Source organism: Tachysurus vachellii, chromosome 10 (genome assembly GCF_030014155.1).
Source record: "Tachysurus vachellii isolate PV-2020 chromosome 10, HZAU_Pvac_v1, whole genome shotgun sequence".
Classification (NCBI taxonomy): domain Eukaryota; kingdom Metazoa; phylum Chordata; class Actinopteri; order Siluriformes; family Bagridae; genus Tachysurus; species Tachysurus vachellii.
The window spans coordinates 8,671,108-8,688,690 of NC_083469.1; the positions used below are offsets into that span (position 1 = coordinate 8,671,108).

The following is a 17,583-nucleotide window of genomic DNA, read 5'->3' on the forward strand; positions in this document are numbered from 1 at the left end:
TCTGACTGAGCTTAGTATATTAATATATTAAAAATTCATTGAATAACAAGTTTACATGTCAACACATGATTACACATTATTATAAATATTAGGGGTGTAACAAAATGACACTATGTGTTCCAAATACAGTATATGTAACCAGAACCGAAAGTGAGCGTGGCCTAAATATGAAGGGTTTTAGCGCTCGCTTGGCCGCACGTCAAAGTAAAAAATCTGTGCATGAAATTTTTTGGTTGTGTCTCATGGGATTCCAAACATAATGCTGAATCTATTGTGCACCAAATATAGTGTGAATCTTTATCACCAGGTGTTCATTTGGGAGTTGGACAAGGTCTACTAGGGAAAAGAAGTTAAAATAATGTTTTCTTGTGTGTGTGTGTGTGTGTGTGTGTGTGTGTGTGTGTTTTCACCTCAGATTCATTGCAGCAGAAAACGTCTGATTCCTTGTAAAAGTCAGAGTGGAGGTCTGGAATAGCAGGGGCAGGGTTAAAGACGGTCTTCACTGTAAATGATACAGAAAGAAAGAAAATGTGTGCAATAGGTCTTTCAGGGATAGGTTTTGCTTGCTCATTTCAGGAAAGCCCTTAACTCTAACTGTGACTCTGCCACGGTACTGATATGACTTCTGAGGAAAGAGCGGCTCACACAAAGACAAAGCGTTCCTATTCACGTCACAATGCACTCAGTGTGAAACTCGCATAGGATTTCACTTGATCTCAGGTTTTGTCCTTTGCTCACCGAATACTAGTTTCAGAATGATGTAAATACCGCGTAATAACTTCCTTGTGCCTTAAAAGCACCCTATGAACCACATAGTAGCCAAAACATCGTCACCCTTCCCCTGCGACAGAGGATGTCTCATTACTAACCTGAAACCTGATACACATCACCTACAAGTAAAGATATCGACATATTGATGCGTATGCCAATGTCGAGTTCTCCTTATCATGCAAAAAGCTATCAGTATCAGGCTGCCTGCAAACTTTTTTAACTTCAATCTAAGTGCATGCGTAATACACTTGTCATGCTTCAATGTATTCTGGCTAGATCTCAAATGCGTTCCAGGCATATCGCTTGCTGAGGTCATACACGGCACTGCTGCATGACACAGAACCGGTGTAAGGAATAAAACCTGATGATATCATAATAAATCAACTCTCTTACAAGCGCACAGACAGAGCAGCAGTCAACACTGATATATTTCCCTCAACACTGCAGGTGTTATTGCACACATCTGGTTTCCTGACATGCACAGGACAAAGAGAAAGGGGGGGTTACCATGGCGACCGAGTCACGTCTAAGACCTGAAATGCTTAAACTGAGTCTAATATACATTCCTGGATCAATAAACTTCCCCTTATTTTTAAGTTTCATTAAGAGACCTTTGTTTCCTGCACCCTTATAGACACAATGATTTAGGGACCAGAAATGATGACAGTAACCCAAATTCCAGCGAGACAAAGTGAGACGAATAAAGGAAAAGCCGATATGTGGAATGAAGTGTGTGTGTGTGTGTGAGGGGGTAGGGGGGGTAGGGGGGGGTGTACTCGGTGTACTTGAGTGTGATTGTTTTCTGCACCCCCGCAGTGTTGGTCTGGTTTCAGACTCACCTGTCTGTGATCGAACCCCAGTGCTTTTACGTTTATCTTATGTCATCATGGAGAACCCAATATGACTCAACTTTTTTATTATTATATTAGTGCCGTCATGCACAGGAAGAAGTTTATTCTGTGTACCACAAAGTTCCTCTGCCAAATATGCTACAAATTTGTTGAGGAAACTAATGATGTTGTCATTACTTTACTTCCTGAACGAGAGCCGACCAGAGTACGAGTTGCGTTCAGGTTCACAGGAATTGCAGCATAACTCACACCATCTCCTGCAAGGTAGTCTTGGGATCGGTACCAATATGTGCTTCCTGGTCCACATGACATTGTGAATTTTTCATGTGAACTCTATTTCGGTCTAAACTGCCAATGTAAAAGCCTCTTACAGTAAGTCAGCATTCCTGTGGTTCTAATGAAAGGTAAAATCCTACCTGATTGATTTAATTGTTAATATTCAAATTTACCGTATGATCTTTAATGACATCCAAAATATATTTATTTATTGGCCATGAAACTTTTTTAAACCTTATTTCACTTCTGCATGGTTTCCCACCTCTTGATGGCGGTTCCCAGCAGGTATCCCAACTGATCCCAACAGTCGCACTTTATTCCTGTAGCCTGTCCAGCTCGATCATCTGTCCAGCCCATTTAAACAGATCAGCTACCAAAAGCTTCAGCATTGACGCTTCAACCAAACCACCATCAACACCATTGTGCTTGTCGTCTCCTTGATTGCTAATGAGCCATGCCGTGACTCAGTATCATCATGTGGCTCTACTGCATCCTGGAGCTCTGGATTTGCTGTCTCCGTAACTACTACTTTAATAAGAAGGTGAATGAGAAAAGCAGCTTTTGTTCTGGTTTTTAGGAGTATAAGAACTTAAAAAAAGCATCAGTGCTTCATCCTTTATCCAACCTCATCACAAAACTCCCCATTATGAATTAATGACGAGTTCTTAAACAGAACAAAGACCAATTTTACTCGAGCAGGCTTGTGGAGGTGGCATGTGCGTAATCTGAGCCTTTCAGAAGTGCTATTCACACACGTCACTGCCTGACAAACTCATCCCAAGTGATATTCACATAATCTAGGCTAATAGCCCATTTCGCAACACTTGATATGATCTGCTAAGACGACAGCACTGTCATTGGCGCGTTGCTGGGTGGTTCTGAGGTGACGACTATCAGAGTGTGATGGCGGGGGGATGTGGGAGACCATCTGCGGTGCCCATCTGTGCACGAGCCATGCCATGGTGCATCTCCAAAAACCCGAGACGAGGGCGTTTTTCTATTCGGTGGGTACCTGATTAGATAAGGTGTTAATAATGTCTGTACATGTTAAGTAGGATTTCCTGTTTCCAGCTTTATTTTGTGCTAATCTTATCCGTGTAACATCCATGCCGTTCGCGCTGTGGGAAAATCCGTAAGCAGAACTTAATTAACAGGACCGTGACATGTACTGTAGGTTATTAGGTAGCAAAAGTTTACCCTATTAGAATATTTGTAGAAAATATAAGTAAAAAAAAAAAATCTGTTCAAACACGTGAAGCTGTTCTGAATGTCATTGATATCTATAATATCCTGTGTTCCCATTTCTTCTTTTAGAATTGCTTTTAATGCCTTATATTTCCTCTGGGCAACTTTCTGATCTCAAATCCGAACACACACATGCGCGCGCACACACACGTGCAAACACACTCACACACAAACACGCACAAACACACACACATGCACACACACACTGACCATTGCTTTGTCGGGCTATTCTCAGGGCCTGAAGTGACATGTGTGAGCTGATCTCCAGTTGGCAGAGCAGCACTTTAGCTTTAGCCAGGGCAGAGCGTGCCTTCTCCAGCTCCTCTTCCCCCAGCAGCATGTTGGCACCTGCTACAATCACTATGGTGTTCTCACCTGCACACACAAGCCATGGAAGAATTTACCAAGTGGATGTTCACTAAGACTTTGGTATCTTTACAGCAGCAGTTTACAAGATAATTGTACTTGAGTCACTGGGACTTTAGTGCAGGAAGCTGGGACACTATGGTATTGACAGGTTGTTATGGTGACGGTGATGACGTTACTCGTAAGCCCCCCTGAGAGGCTTGTGGATCTCCACCAGAGTTAGAGTCTCTGTTAAAGCTGTGATTAGTGACATTTACAGCACAACAGGCTGTGCATTTAGCAACAGGCTGGTTATGTCAGCCACCCCACCTCCAGCAGTGTTAAATAAAGCCAAGCGCCTATAAACTATGCGGCGTGGGTGACGACCTGAACCACCCCGCAGATGGAGAGGTGCGCACTCATTTTCGCTTCATTCAGAAGTGCACTTTGGGTTATTTTAGAAGCTGTGGGTGCAACAGGGCGCCACACACTCAGCAACTTCACACTACCTGCATCGTTTACGATGATGGAGGCAGCTCCGGTCATTGCTTCAGCCGTCTGAGTCACAAAAGCTGCATTGGGTTAGAATGGAGAGGCAAAAAACAACATCAAAAAAAAACAAAAAACAGTTCAAATCAAAATCAACACTAAACACAGTGCAATATGCATGACTCTACAGTGCATGTCAAGGTGACTGTGCTCTGTTCAAACCTTGCATGAGGTAAATTTCTGACCTGTGCATACAGAGTGGTCTTTGAAATTCTGAATGTAGCTGCTCCCGAAAAAATCTTTTCCGACCTGTGGAGGAAGAGAAAGTTGCAATTTGGGTTAGTAAGTGCTGGGCTTTTACACAGACCTTCATCTGAAATTACACATAAAAGATTTTAAGCACAAAGTGACCTCTTATCAGACCTGATCTCAAAGCGTATTATTTGGTCATTTATGTTATTCTGCAGAGCTAATAGGCAATAGGCAAGGATTTAAAGGCTGCATAATGGTGATTTAAACACACACACACACACACACACACACACACACACACACACACTTTTGAACCCCACAATAGTAAAATGAGAAAAAACTAACAAAGATACTAAAGATCTGCATGTATTATTCATAATGCTAAACTCGAAATTCCCAGTACATTTTTAGTCTTGAAGTTCTAGTTCGATATAAGAACTATAAGCTCATTTAAAAACCGTATCTGGGCTGCGTTTACAGTACTTAGTCTTTAACATCATGGCAGAAACAGAGGAGCAGGTCCTAATCACGAAGGAAGACATATGAGATGATACCCAAGAACAAGACACAGAAATAAGTTTGATGAATACAAGGTAGTTTTCATCTTGAGCATTACTAAATTCAGCCAAGCCTTCCAGACATAGTCACTCCACCCAAACGCCTCCTCGCTACCAGTCGACTTCTAAACCGCCGCACCCCTATCTTCCTCTCTCTCTTTCTCTTTCAGAGATGTTTAGTGCTCCAAAAGGTGGAGGGGTCCCTTTCTGCCCACCAGGGCTCCTTTTATCCCACGCTGTTAAAGATGCGCCAAGGCCGCGGCTCTTCGGTACCTGATGCCCCTGTCTTTGAAGTGCAACTCCTGTTTCGGGGCTTCTGAAAGCACAGTAGGCTATTTTTGCACCGTGCATATTTCAGTATCGATCGGGGCTCTTTGTACGGACAAACCCACTTCTTTATTACATCTTGGTACGGCAGGCACAATCGAACAATAAAGCGCACAGCAGCTTCCTTGTGTGCATCTAATCAAATGGGGCTGAAATAACATGTACAGAAAGGCTGGGACTGAGACGTACTGGCAGCAGGAAATGAATGTCTTTTTTTTTTTTGTATTGTACCTTGCACACCATCGCAGTCTTGGCTCCGAGGCGAGCAGCCTGGACGCACTGGTTTGCTCCTTTGCCACCGAAGCCGATAAAGAACTTGTGTCCGTGTATTGTCTCTCCAGCTTTGGGCAGTCGAGAAGTCTGGCTAATAACATACATAATATAGATTAGAGCCAGAAGAAAGTAAGACGTCAGATGTGGTTTTTTTTTTAGAGGCGAGCAAATCTATGTTCTTTTTATTTTATGTTTTACCTTGAATGCAGAACCTTGAATGTCTAGGAAAAAGGGCATTTTTCTGGCATTATTACAAATACATTACATTGTTTCTACAGAAATGATTCACACAAGGATGTGTACGCTGGTCATGCCATGGAAATGGGTTTAAAAAAGAAAATTGTAGATATAGTGATGTTTTACTAGGACGTAACATTTATCTAGAAAGACCTTACAGGTTCTCATTAACATCCATCCAATTTCTTTACCGCTTATCCTGAACAGGGTTACAAGGAACCTGGAGCCTCTTGGGGTACGACTGGGGACACGGTGGACAGAGTATCGAGCCATCGCATTGCACAATCATACACTCACACACACACACACACACACACACAGCAGAAAGTTTAGAGATGCCAATCAGCCTACAAGGCATGTCTGTGAACTGGGGTTGAAAACCAGAGTACTTCCCAGGAAACCAGGAAATCCCTGAAGCACAGGGAGAACATGCAAACCGCTAAGCCACAGTTTCCTCTCTTACTAACATGAAGAATCAGGTGAAGGAATGACTGTTTATAGCTGCTACAATGCATAACAGGAACTAACTTGTTTCACGGATGTTTCACGACGTTAAACTCGACTCTAAATGGATAAACTGTACAACGTTTAATATTCTTTTATAAAAATCTTAACCGTTGCTGTGATAGAGAAATAAAACCCACTGAGAAGTGCTGTTACAGAAAACGAATAAAAACCCTCTAATTATAATCTCTGAGGCATGTAAAAGGGGGCACTTTTTCAGAGTTTTGAAACATGACAAGAACATCTGTCTGTTCGCGAAAACACGAGCATGCCGGAGTGATTAAGAGAATTCATCAGTTAGGATCACTAAATTTAATCTGCATGTTGATTCATCAGACAGGACATCTTGTGTCCGTCTATTTGATGTTTTAATGTAATCTGGTGATTCACTGCAACGGGTTGAGTAATGTATGTAATGTGATTCATGTTCTAAAATGCGTGCAGGTTTCTTGCACTTTAAAGTTCACTCATTTACCAGCAACAAGCTGAAATGAGGTGGGGGAGACCGGAGGGTGAGCGTTTACTGGAATAAATGCTTAAGTGCTGTTTATGAGTGAAAACATCACGCTCTTGCCATCCCTAAACCCTAAATATAAGGCGAGGTCTCTGAACTCCAGAAAAGGGTAATTGCTGCAATGCATGACATTACAGAACAGAGGTCTTTGTGTTTCTCACCCAAGCAGAACGAGCGGCCCATTACTCAGTCTATTGAAGAAGAAGAAAAAGACGAAGAAGAAGAAAACAAAACCACTTAACCAAAGAAAGTTATGGCCTGGCTCAGATCCAAGTCCCGGTGAGCGTGTGTGTTTTTGATGGTGAAAGAGGGTGCAGATAAACTTTAAAGAGAGTCTTTTACAGTAATATTATTGAGATGAAAACAAGCTACAGTTTGCCCAGTTTCCAGTAATCTGGAGGATCTTGCTTTGGATAGTAATGTTAATGAGCCTGGTGGAAGCCAAAGGAAGTTACTTGGTTTGTGTAAATGTTGGAGGAAGCAATCAAAAAACATATGACTAAGTGAATGCTTTGTTAAAGTCATTGGAATACTTGAATTTAAGATAAAAAGAAAAGGTTTATAAAGTTCGTGAATGATGCCATAAGGTGAGACTTTCAGGTTGGAACAGTTCAGTGCATGTAAATGTTTGCATTAAAAAAAAGAAAGAAATGGTATCACTAAAAAATAAATAAATACATACTATTGAATTCCAAGCAATTAAAATATTATTAAAATCACTACAAAATCTAGTAAACACGTTGAAACAGATCTCTCCTGATTGGATGGTCACTTCCAGAATGACTCCACCCACATCTACAGAACAATGAAGCAGCCTTCATAGGTCACATATACATTACAGCACAGGTAAATTAGTTTCTTTTTGTATATCCCAGTTTGTTAGGAAGTGACGGTTCACCTCTGGAGCCGAGAAGGTCAAGAGCCCAATCGCTTGAACCCCTGACCTTCTGATCAGTAACCCAGAGGCTTAACCAGTGATCCACTACTGCTCCACACTGAGGTTACAATGAATGCATTAACAAGGTTGTAAAGTTGCACATCATATGCAATGTACTTCACAACCACCAGATCTCAACCCCACTGGGGGAATATCTTTGGGAACTGTTTTCCAGTACAATTCCAGCAACAAACACCTTATTGTTCATAAACTTTACATTCAAACCTTTGCACATTTCTCCCTTTTTTTTACTGTATTTGTATCATTGAAAAAAATGTAGTAAAGAAACCTGAATAATCTAAATGCTGAATAATCTAACTCCTTTTTTAGATTCATAACCATTGGGTGTCAACAGGCTCGAAAAAGTAATTGGTACAAAACGTTTTAGAATCCAAAAGCCAGCTATTTCTAACTGGACTAATAAAACTCCTCAAAAGGATATAAGCACAAATGATTCAGCAAAGTTAGTGTAAGTAATAAACATGACAGGAAGTGCTGACAAAGTCATGGCATGCTTTTTGATCATTTACAGTTACATTAAATTTTCTGAAACGTCACTGAACAAGTCTGGTCAGGTACCAACAACTTTCAAGAGAGCAAGGGTTATTCCCATCCGAAAGAAACCTGCTCTGGATCCATCAGACATCAGTAACTACAGACCGGTATCACTTCTCTCGTTTCTTTCAAAAATTCTTGAACGCATTGTCTATATTCAACTGTCTGTTTATCTCTCACAGAACAACCTCCAAGATCCCAACCAGTCTGGCTTTAAAGCAGCTCATTCCACAGAGACAGCCCTTTTGGATGTCTCTGAGAAACTACATGCTGCTGGATCAGCCAAACTGACATCCAAACTGTCCTTATCCTCCTTGACCTTTCAGCAGCGTTTGATACGGTCAATCACAAGACTCTCTTATCCACCCTCAGGAGTCTTGGGATTTGCGGATCAGCTTGGGAATGGTTCGCTTCCTACCTGGAAGGACGCTCATATCAGGTAACATGGAGGGGAGTGATTTCTGCTCCACGCAGACTCTCCACTGGTGTCCCACAGAGCTCAGTACTTGGTCCTCTTCTTTTCTCCCTGTATACTCACTCTCTTGGTGAAGTTATTTCCTCACATGGGTTCTCTTTCCACTGCTACTGTATGTTGATGATACACACCTTATCTTCTCTTTCCCACCCTCAGATACCACAGCTTCTGATCGGATCTCAGCATGTCTGGCAGAAATTTCATCCTGGATGATGGCTCATCAGTTAAAGTTAAATGCTAGCAAAACTGAACTGCTGTTCATCCCAGGTGATTCATCCCCAGGTCATGATCTTGCTATATCCCTGCACAACGATCTAATCTCCCCTTCAGTCACAGCTCGCAACCTTGGGGTAACCATGGACAATCAACTGTCCTTTTCCTCTCATGTTGCTAATGTGACTTGCTCATGTCGGTTTCTTCTCTACAACATTAGAAGGATTCGGCCATTTTTGTCCACACAGGCTGCTCAGGTACTTGTTCAGTCTCTTGTCATCTCTAGACTGGATTACTGCAACGCACTGCTGGCAGGTCTACCGATGAACGCAATCTCAAAGCCTCAAATCTCTCAATCTCTTACCTCAAAGCCCTCATCACTCCTCGCGCTGCACCCCGCACTCTCTGATCTACCAGCACTGCTCGACTGGTTCCACCATCTCTCAGGGTAAGAGGCAAGTATACTACAAGACTCTTCTATGTTCTGGCACCAAGGTGGTGGAATGAAGTCCCCTAGAAGTCCGGACAGCTGAGTTACTGGCTATTTCCAAACGGCGGTTGAAGACCTACTTATTCAGGAAACACTTCAACTAGCATTTCTTATCTTCTTATCTTATCTCCTTATCTTTTGCATTATTAAAAAAAAACTGACACTTTTTCACTGTAACTTTGAACAAATGTTTTAAACTCATGGTATCTTAAGTATGTAACCTTGTGAGCCAGCATTAATGTATTCAATGCTAGAGACTTAAGCACTTATGTACGTCGCTCTGGATAAGGGCGTCTGCCAAATGCTGTAAATGTAAATGTAAATGTAAGTCCTAACTGTTAACAGAATCAACCCAATGCCTTCTGACCAATCAGATTCAAGCATTCAAGTGCACTGTGATATGATAATGTTCTAAAAGGTCCTGATGTATATATCACATTGTCATGTAGCCCATCCCTATTATTCAAATATATACTTTGCTGTCTTGAGCACACACACACTCTTGGCCTCGTACCTTAGAACAGTAGACAGGGCAAAGGCACTGGCACACACTGCTTTTATGAAATACAGACTCCCACACTGACTTCAACAAAGAAAGTCTGAAATCTATAATTAAGTTGCAATAGGAGGACAGTGATGTAATTCAGTACTGTAGGAGGAACGTGTGTGCGCCAATGACGTTTGTCATCTGATATGGAGCCTTAAATCTAATGAGGTCTGATTGAGTCAGCGTCTAGAGACAAGCAAGTACATGAGACTTACCACACCTGCTTGAATCTCATACACACACATTTGTTTTTCGTTGTGAGGATCATCTATTGACATAATTATCAATGCATGTGATCAATTCTATACCTAAATCTTAACCATAGACTAAGTTTAACTCCAGTGATCTTTTAGGTTGTTTTTTAAAACATTAAAGCTGCCTTAAAGCTTAGTCAGACACCAGCCAACAGTCAAAATCGTCAGGTGTTCGTTGTTCGACATTTATTCGTATTCTTGTGGAAATATGTGGAGGTCACAAGGAAACTTTTTCTCAAATCCTTAAAACAAATATAGATGCTTGTTTATTTTTGTTTGTTCGTTTTTTCTAATAAAATCAATAAAAAAATGCCATCTTTTTTTCTGTATCCATTTTTTGTGCTCACAAAGGGTTAAACAGATGTTAGTCTCAGATTGGAGTGTCTGAACTATCACTCAGTCACGTAGCAAACATCGACACAGTCAGTGACTCTCCTGAGCCACGGGACCGCAAACAGGTGTGTGGTGACGTGAGTCGTTCAGCGGCTTGCTGTTTACATCCTTTTTCTCCTTCCACAAAGAAAGAGTGGGGAAACCACTTGGTACAGCTTGTGCGAGACTTTGAACCCACAGGCCAATACAAAACAAACCGTTTACTTTCAGAGAAAACCTTTCGCTGGCTCTTATTGGCTGACTCATACACACAATCAAGCCCTTGAGAGTGGAAGATCTTAGTGCATTCTTCTTTATACAGTAAATGGAAGTGGTTTTATACTGTAGGAGGTTTTGTGAAGAATTTCTGACTGAGAGTGTTTTGTATCTCCGTTACACACCTTTCCAACAGTGTACTAAAATCATGGAACTGCAGATTCAGACCTTGTTTGCTCTGTAAGAGAGGATGCGAGTGCTCAGGCTGCTCGGATGATCAGTAGGTGGCCCCCTCTGGCTTTAACACGAGATGCTGGGGATGGTTCAGTCTCGCTGTCTCACCCACAGCTCAGACCAACATAGAGCATATAAACAGCAGCCAGAGAGAAAAGTGGATTTAGTACTTCAAAGTCATGCGTGGCACTTTGATTGGTTTGCGAATGTATCTCGTGCAGCCCATAAAGAAAAAAAAAGTATAAAAAAAAATAAATAAATAAATAAAAAGAAAAAGAAAAAAAGACATTCAAACATAGACACAGACTCGACACAGCGTCTGGCTTTCAAAGGGCAAAGTCGATAGCTGGATTTTGAATGGCTTCTGAGAACAACAACTGTGTGTGCGCCAGTGTGTGTGTGTGTGTGTGTTTAATAAGTCTGCTTGCTTCTGGGAATATCACAAAAGTGTCATTTATACCTTTGTGTCAAGATTAACAGTGAAAAGTGAAAAGAGCTGTTGATGGTTCTTGAGATATTTCTCTTCTGTGTGGGCAAGCGCCCAAGATCGCTGGAAAAAAGCAGGTTGAGAGGTGCTTGTCTCTGATTAAAGTGATTCTCCAGAGGTTTGTTTTTTTTTTCTCCAAAGCTAATCCCTAATAGCTACATAATAACCATCACCTCTGAAATGTACATGTGATTAGCACTGATAAGAATTTCAAGACTTTCCTTATAGCAAAAGAAGAACAGATCTAATTCTTCAATCCGGACGTTCTACCCCTGGTTGGAGTCTCGTCGCTCGGTGGTCACCCTGCCAGGGATTGATCTGCATGGTCAGCCAGTTTCATGGGACTGTTGTGGATAGGGCCACATGGTCATCATCAGTCAGCTGTATGGTCTGGTCTTTATCAGCAATCATTTGAAGACTTGAAGACTACAGGAAGGTATTAGTGTTGGGTCCATTGTGAACTCAGAGTTTGCGGTGACCCGTTAGTTCCTCAGGTTGCACTCTCTACATTCTGGGTTGCACAATTATAAACTGTTGTAGAAAGGACATTATTTACATTTTCATTATTTACTGTCCAGTGTCACCCAAACAAGGATGGGTTGCCTTCTGAGTCTGGTTCCTCTCAAGGTTTCATCCTCATACACTCTCAGGGAGTTTTTCCTCGCAGCCGTCGCCTCCGGTTTGCTCATTAGGGATAGATATATAGTATATTACATTTTTAATTATTATTAAAAGGTTTTAGACCTTAACACAAATAAAAGTTTTAGTTTTAGACCTTAACACAAATACTTGTTCCTCATGAGCCCCAATAACCCCTCCACCCCTCCACCCCACCATGACACCCCGGGTAATAGGCTACTTGAACTGATACAGCATATACATATTAAATAAAATCTACAAAAATAAGCTAAGCCATTGCCTTTTTCTAGGCTTTTATTCCCTTTTATTAACTAGCTAAAAGACCTGAGATTACAGTGGATAGTAGCACTTTGACACCATGAAGATAGCTTTGGACTGTAATTGCCACAATCAGTATTGCACTCAAGTCTCCATCAGTGAACAGTGAACTGTTAACAACAGCAAAGTAGGCTTCCTGTTAAAACTAGATTCAGTCTCCTGGTTACTCAAATTGCACTTTTAGACCATATAGTACACAGTAAGAGAAGGCAACTTATTCACAATCACACTATCCGGAGTCACCCAGATGAGAATGGGCTCCGTTTTGGCTCTGGTTCCTCTCAAGGTTTCTTCGTCATAAGGGGTTTTTCTGCATCTTTGTCACATCTGGCTTTCTCATTAGAAATAAATTGAACAATTTAAAATGTAATATCCTGAAATTACTTTCTTTCCTTCCGTCCATCCATCCATCCATCCATCTATGCATCCACCCATCCTTCTGTCTGTCTGTCTGTCTGTCTCTATCTATCTATCTATCTATCTATCTATCTATCTATCTATCTGATCCTTCAAGCACCACAAATACACTGGTCGAAGCAGTACTAATGTGAGCTGGTGGAAGGGGCGGGGCTTCCAGAGAAGATCAGTTCATATCGGAGCATTCAAAACACCTGCTGCTTTGCTCTTCTGCCATTTAAATGCAGAAAATCCTACATTTCTTTTAGCATATTATGCGTCATGCTCCAGCCTACTCTAAAGCTATCATGTGGACCTCTTTCGAAAAATGCATCCAGATCTGATCCAGTCTTTTAAATCTTTATTTTTGGTATTTCCCAGCTCAAATCTTCGCATAATTTGAATAGCTCAGCGCTAACATTCAGAGATTTCTGATGGAATTTCCAAAACCGGGAAACAAAACAAAACAACTAGCTCTTCTTATTTTAGAAATTATCAATGCTTCAACAAAGCTTTCAACTAACTGGGCCAACAACTAGGTTTCTTCCATATTTGCATTAATTATGCGTTATACAGACTAGAGGATCGTAAAAGGTGGATTTTCAAGCTCAGGATCCCCCTGAAATATTTGATGGCAGTTCCAAATTCATATTTGTGTGGTTAGAATAACAATCGCACAGGGTAGCTGATTTTATACATGTATGTACAGATAACATGATTTGTGCAGTAATTGTGTATAACGATATACATAAAAGGCTCTCAGCTTCAGTCACTTTCTTTAATCACAATTTAAGGTAAGAAACAGAATCAGATGAAACAGAGGCATGTATGTTTACATCTTGTTTTAAAAAGGTATTACTAGAATTTCATTGAAATCATTTTCGGTGGAAACATGAAACTGAAGGTATTTTATTTTCTATGTCTATTCTATGTCTTTAATGTCTGTATTATTATTGTAGATACGGGTTGATAATTGTCGCTTCGACGGCTCTACGGCATCCTGAAATGTATGTGTCATGCTTGTATAATTGTACAGATAATTATACTAAGAAATGTACAGTGTTGAATGTTTCCTTCAGATGGCGATCCGTTTGCTCTAACAGCAGCTCTGACAGCAGTTTCAGCTGCAAAGCCGATCTCACGTCGCTATTAACGCTGTCGTTCTCACATGTCATTGTTTCTATAGTAACAGCAAATTCACAGGGTCACAGGATACAGAATAAGTAAAACAAGTAACTGTTAATGAGCGTTTTTCTGTGAGGAGATGTTTAGTTTATGATTACGGTTGGAGTACCTCATAAAAACCCTGCTGCAGTCTAAACACATTAAATACATTAACATTAAAAGTCTCTTTATGGAGTTATTTATTTATAAAGGTCCCTGTCTGGTTATTTCAGGACAGATATTATGTACGTTATTTAAGGAGTCTCCAGTATCAGAGCTTTGTAACACTCAGAGGGAAAGATATCCCTATTACATATATATTTCTTGAGGATTTTGGGTTACAGTTTTTCTACAACATGTTGTTTTTTCATGTATTCAAATTATATTGGCTTCAAATAAAAAAAAAAAAAAAAAAAAAAAAACGAGGTTTGTTTCTAGCTGCTGTAAAGTAGGTATATAAATAAAAGGGCTGTACTCGTATTAAGGAGTACATTAAGTCACCGTGCACTAAAAAAAGGTTACTGAATTTACATCATTCAAATGTATAAATCGGTTTCACATGATTTAAATGTGACATGAACACAATTAGTCTTCGTATATCTAACAGGATTTAAAAACTCGAGAACGAACCTGAGCTGAACCCATTACTCTGGAGTTATACAAAGGTCACATTACCTCAGTACTATTTTACCCTGCATTGATCAGACATCTCGGTTTATCACTATAGTATAGTATAGTATAGTATAGTATAGGATTCTTACAGCATTAGTAGAATATAGTACAGTATAGTATTATTTTAGTATTAGTGTAGTATAGTATTGTATAGTATAGTTATAGCTTCAATCACAGCCAACATTTTTATGAGATTTCACAATATAACTTAATTACGTTATACTGCACTGATCAGACTCATTTTACATCATTAAATTCACGTCAACTGATTAATAAACTTGTTGTATTAGTTTTAGTATAGTATAGTAAAGTAAAGTATTATTATAGTATAGTATTATATAGTATAGTATCTTTATAGTATTAGTATAATATAATATAGTATATTACTAGTATAATATAGCACAATACAGTATTATTATAGTATAGAATAGTATAGTATAAAATTTGTACAATATTGTACAGTATTATACATATATATTTAGTATTATTATAGTAAAGTTATAGCTTTAATCCATGCCAACATCCACATGAGATTTCACAATGCAACTTAATTATGTCATACTACATGAACATCATTCATTGAATTGACATCTACTGATTAAGAAACTTGTTGAAGCAATGAAATCATATGTTTTGATTGTTGGTAAATTTTAATTGTTGGCAATTCGCCATGGCATCCACAAGACATGCATCACACCACCCTGTTGTTTATTCTAACAATATGCTGTTGCTTTCCTGGTTCCTTAAAGTGCACTATACAAATAGGTTTTACATAAACGGCAGAAAAAGTGCTCTTTCAAGTGTTAAAGATCAAATCTTATTTGTTTTAATTGCACAATAGGCTTACCATGACGTTTTATAGAAAACATTTACAAAGGCGTACCTTTTTTTTTTTTTTTTTTACCTGCCCTGACCTGTAGCTAACATGACACAGCAATTATTTCAGCAGGTCTGTGTTTGTACAGGACCAAATCCAAATCCACACTCCCACACATCCAGGACACGGTCACTGCGTTATGGCTGCGTATTATTTGTCTAAACTAAGACGCTCTTCCAGTTTTCTCACAGACATACTCACATTTGGGCCAAACACGGTTAAGAATATTTTTCCAGGGAAGTTATTCTGAGATACAATGTCTTCCATATGTACAAGTGAACCTATAATTGTTTCCTTTTTCCTGCTTTAGTGCTGTATGGGATATTAAGATTCAGTATCGTGGTGTGCTGGTTTAGAATAATGCAGCAGGGATCAGTAGACCGACTCGATCATGATGCGTACAGAACAATGTATGAAAGAAAAGCAAGTAATTTGGATAGTGAGACAAAGATTAGCGTTACGCCCACAGCACGGAAAATAAGAATAACAGCACAGACATTAAGAAATGTCTCGGGACAATCGCTTAAAAGTTGTTGACCAATACAACACGTGTCCTGTCTGCAGAATTGCAGCAGTGTACAACTTTACAGATTATATCATAAAACAAAAATCCCTGAAAGAATGACACGGTCTAATTAAAATCTATAAATTGATAGATCTGAGATTATATACACTCACAGGTCATGTGACTATGAGCACATCTGCTCACTTATGCTATAATCCAGACAGCCAGTCATGTGTCAGCATGACAGCGATGCATATAATCATCAGAGGTCAAGCGCTTCGGTTAATGTTTAAGCATCAGAACAAGGAAAGTTTGATCCAAGCTGAGATAAAGGTTCCGGTAACTCAAATAATCACTCTTTAATCTCACATCTAAAACAGGCCAAATATTGAGAGGACGGGCCTACAAATGAAGAAGCGTCACTCCTAGATGAAGACTGTAAAAAAATGCTCAACTGTCCAGATGTGCTAAAGCTGTTCCTTGCATAAGTATTCACCCCCTTAAAGGTTTCTTGCATTTTTCCATGTTCTACAAATGAACCGATCCTGAAATGGATTTAACTTGGATTATATGTCATGAAGTATAAAGAAGCTGGGAAAAATAATAGTCAATATAACCATTTGATGAAATCATACAAATTTATAGAATGTGGAAACGAGATTTGGAACCAGAGAGATTTAATTGTGTCTAGTCAGTGTGGCCAATTTCACTCCACCATTAAACTACTGCTTCGGTTTTCTAGAAGAAAAAAAAAATAAAATAATGAATGGTTTGTCACGCCGCTTGCTATATTTTGTATACCGCCTTTTATATGTTTTTGTTTTGGAAAGTTCCAGCACAGTGAATCACAGTGTCTCATTCAGACATTTCAGAAAACCACAGGCTTATTTTATTGGCCCTGTTTGGTGCATCACAATGAATCACAGGGTCTATTGTCTTATAAATGACAGGAGGAACTGAAGTCTGAACGCTGCAGAAAAAAAAACACCTCATTATTAAATGGCAAAATGTGCATCACAGTGTACACTCACTCCATCTATTTGCATCTCTATCTGAGATTATCAAAGAATTGTATTAAGCCGTTTGGATGTTAATACCAGCAAGTTTTCTGCTGTTTGGATAATAAGGTTACCTTTGATGATGATGATGATAATGATGATTATTATTATTATTATTATTATTATTATTATTATTATTATAGTGCCTTTATAAACCCACAAAAATAAAAAATGGAAATAATAAAAATAATAAGAAGAAAATATATAATAAAAAATATAATTATTATTATAGGAAGAAATATTAATAATAATAATAATAATAATAATAAGAAGAAGAAGAAGAAGAAGACTGCAATTTAGGCAATACTTTGTTTATTGGTGTATACAGTTATTATTATTATTACTATTAGTATTATTATTGCTGTTGTTATTGTTGTTGGCAACGTTTTTTTATGTAACTTAATGCATCTATATTATTTTTAATTGTTCTATATTGTTCATTTGTTGCAAAATTGTCTGGTATTACAACATAACATTTTTTGCATTAAATATCTCATTTGAATTAAAATCCTGACTATTTGAGCTTAAAGAAA

At 39.2% G+C, this 17,583-nt stretch overlaps 1 protein-coding gene across 3 annotated transcripts in view; it reads right to left on the reverse strand.

Moving 5' to 3' along the window:
• Positions 1-17,583, reverse strand: part of rbks (ribokinase) — a 36,486-nt gene that overhangs the window by 16,331 nt on the left and 2,572 nt on the right. For all 3 annotated transcript variants that reach the window (XM_060879214.1, XM_060879215.1, XM_060879216.1), the window contains exons 3-7: positions 5,345-5,477; positions 4,223-4,286; positions 3,998-4,060; positions 3,354-3,518; positions 411-502 (exon numbers count right to left, since the gene is read on the reverse strand). In XM_060879214.1, the coding sequence (XP_060735197.1) occupies positions 411-502; positions 3,354-3,518; positions 3,998-4,060; positions 4,223-4,286; positions 5,345-5,477 (517 nt within the window). The remainder of the gene's footprint in view (positions 1-410; positions 503-3,353; positions 3,519-3,997; positions 4,061-4,222; positions 4,287-5,344; positions 5,478-17,583) is intronic.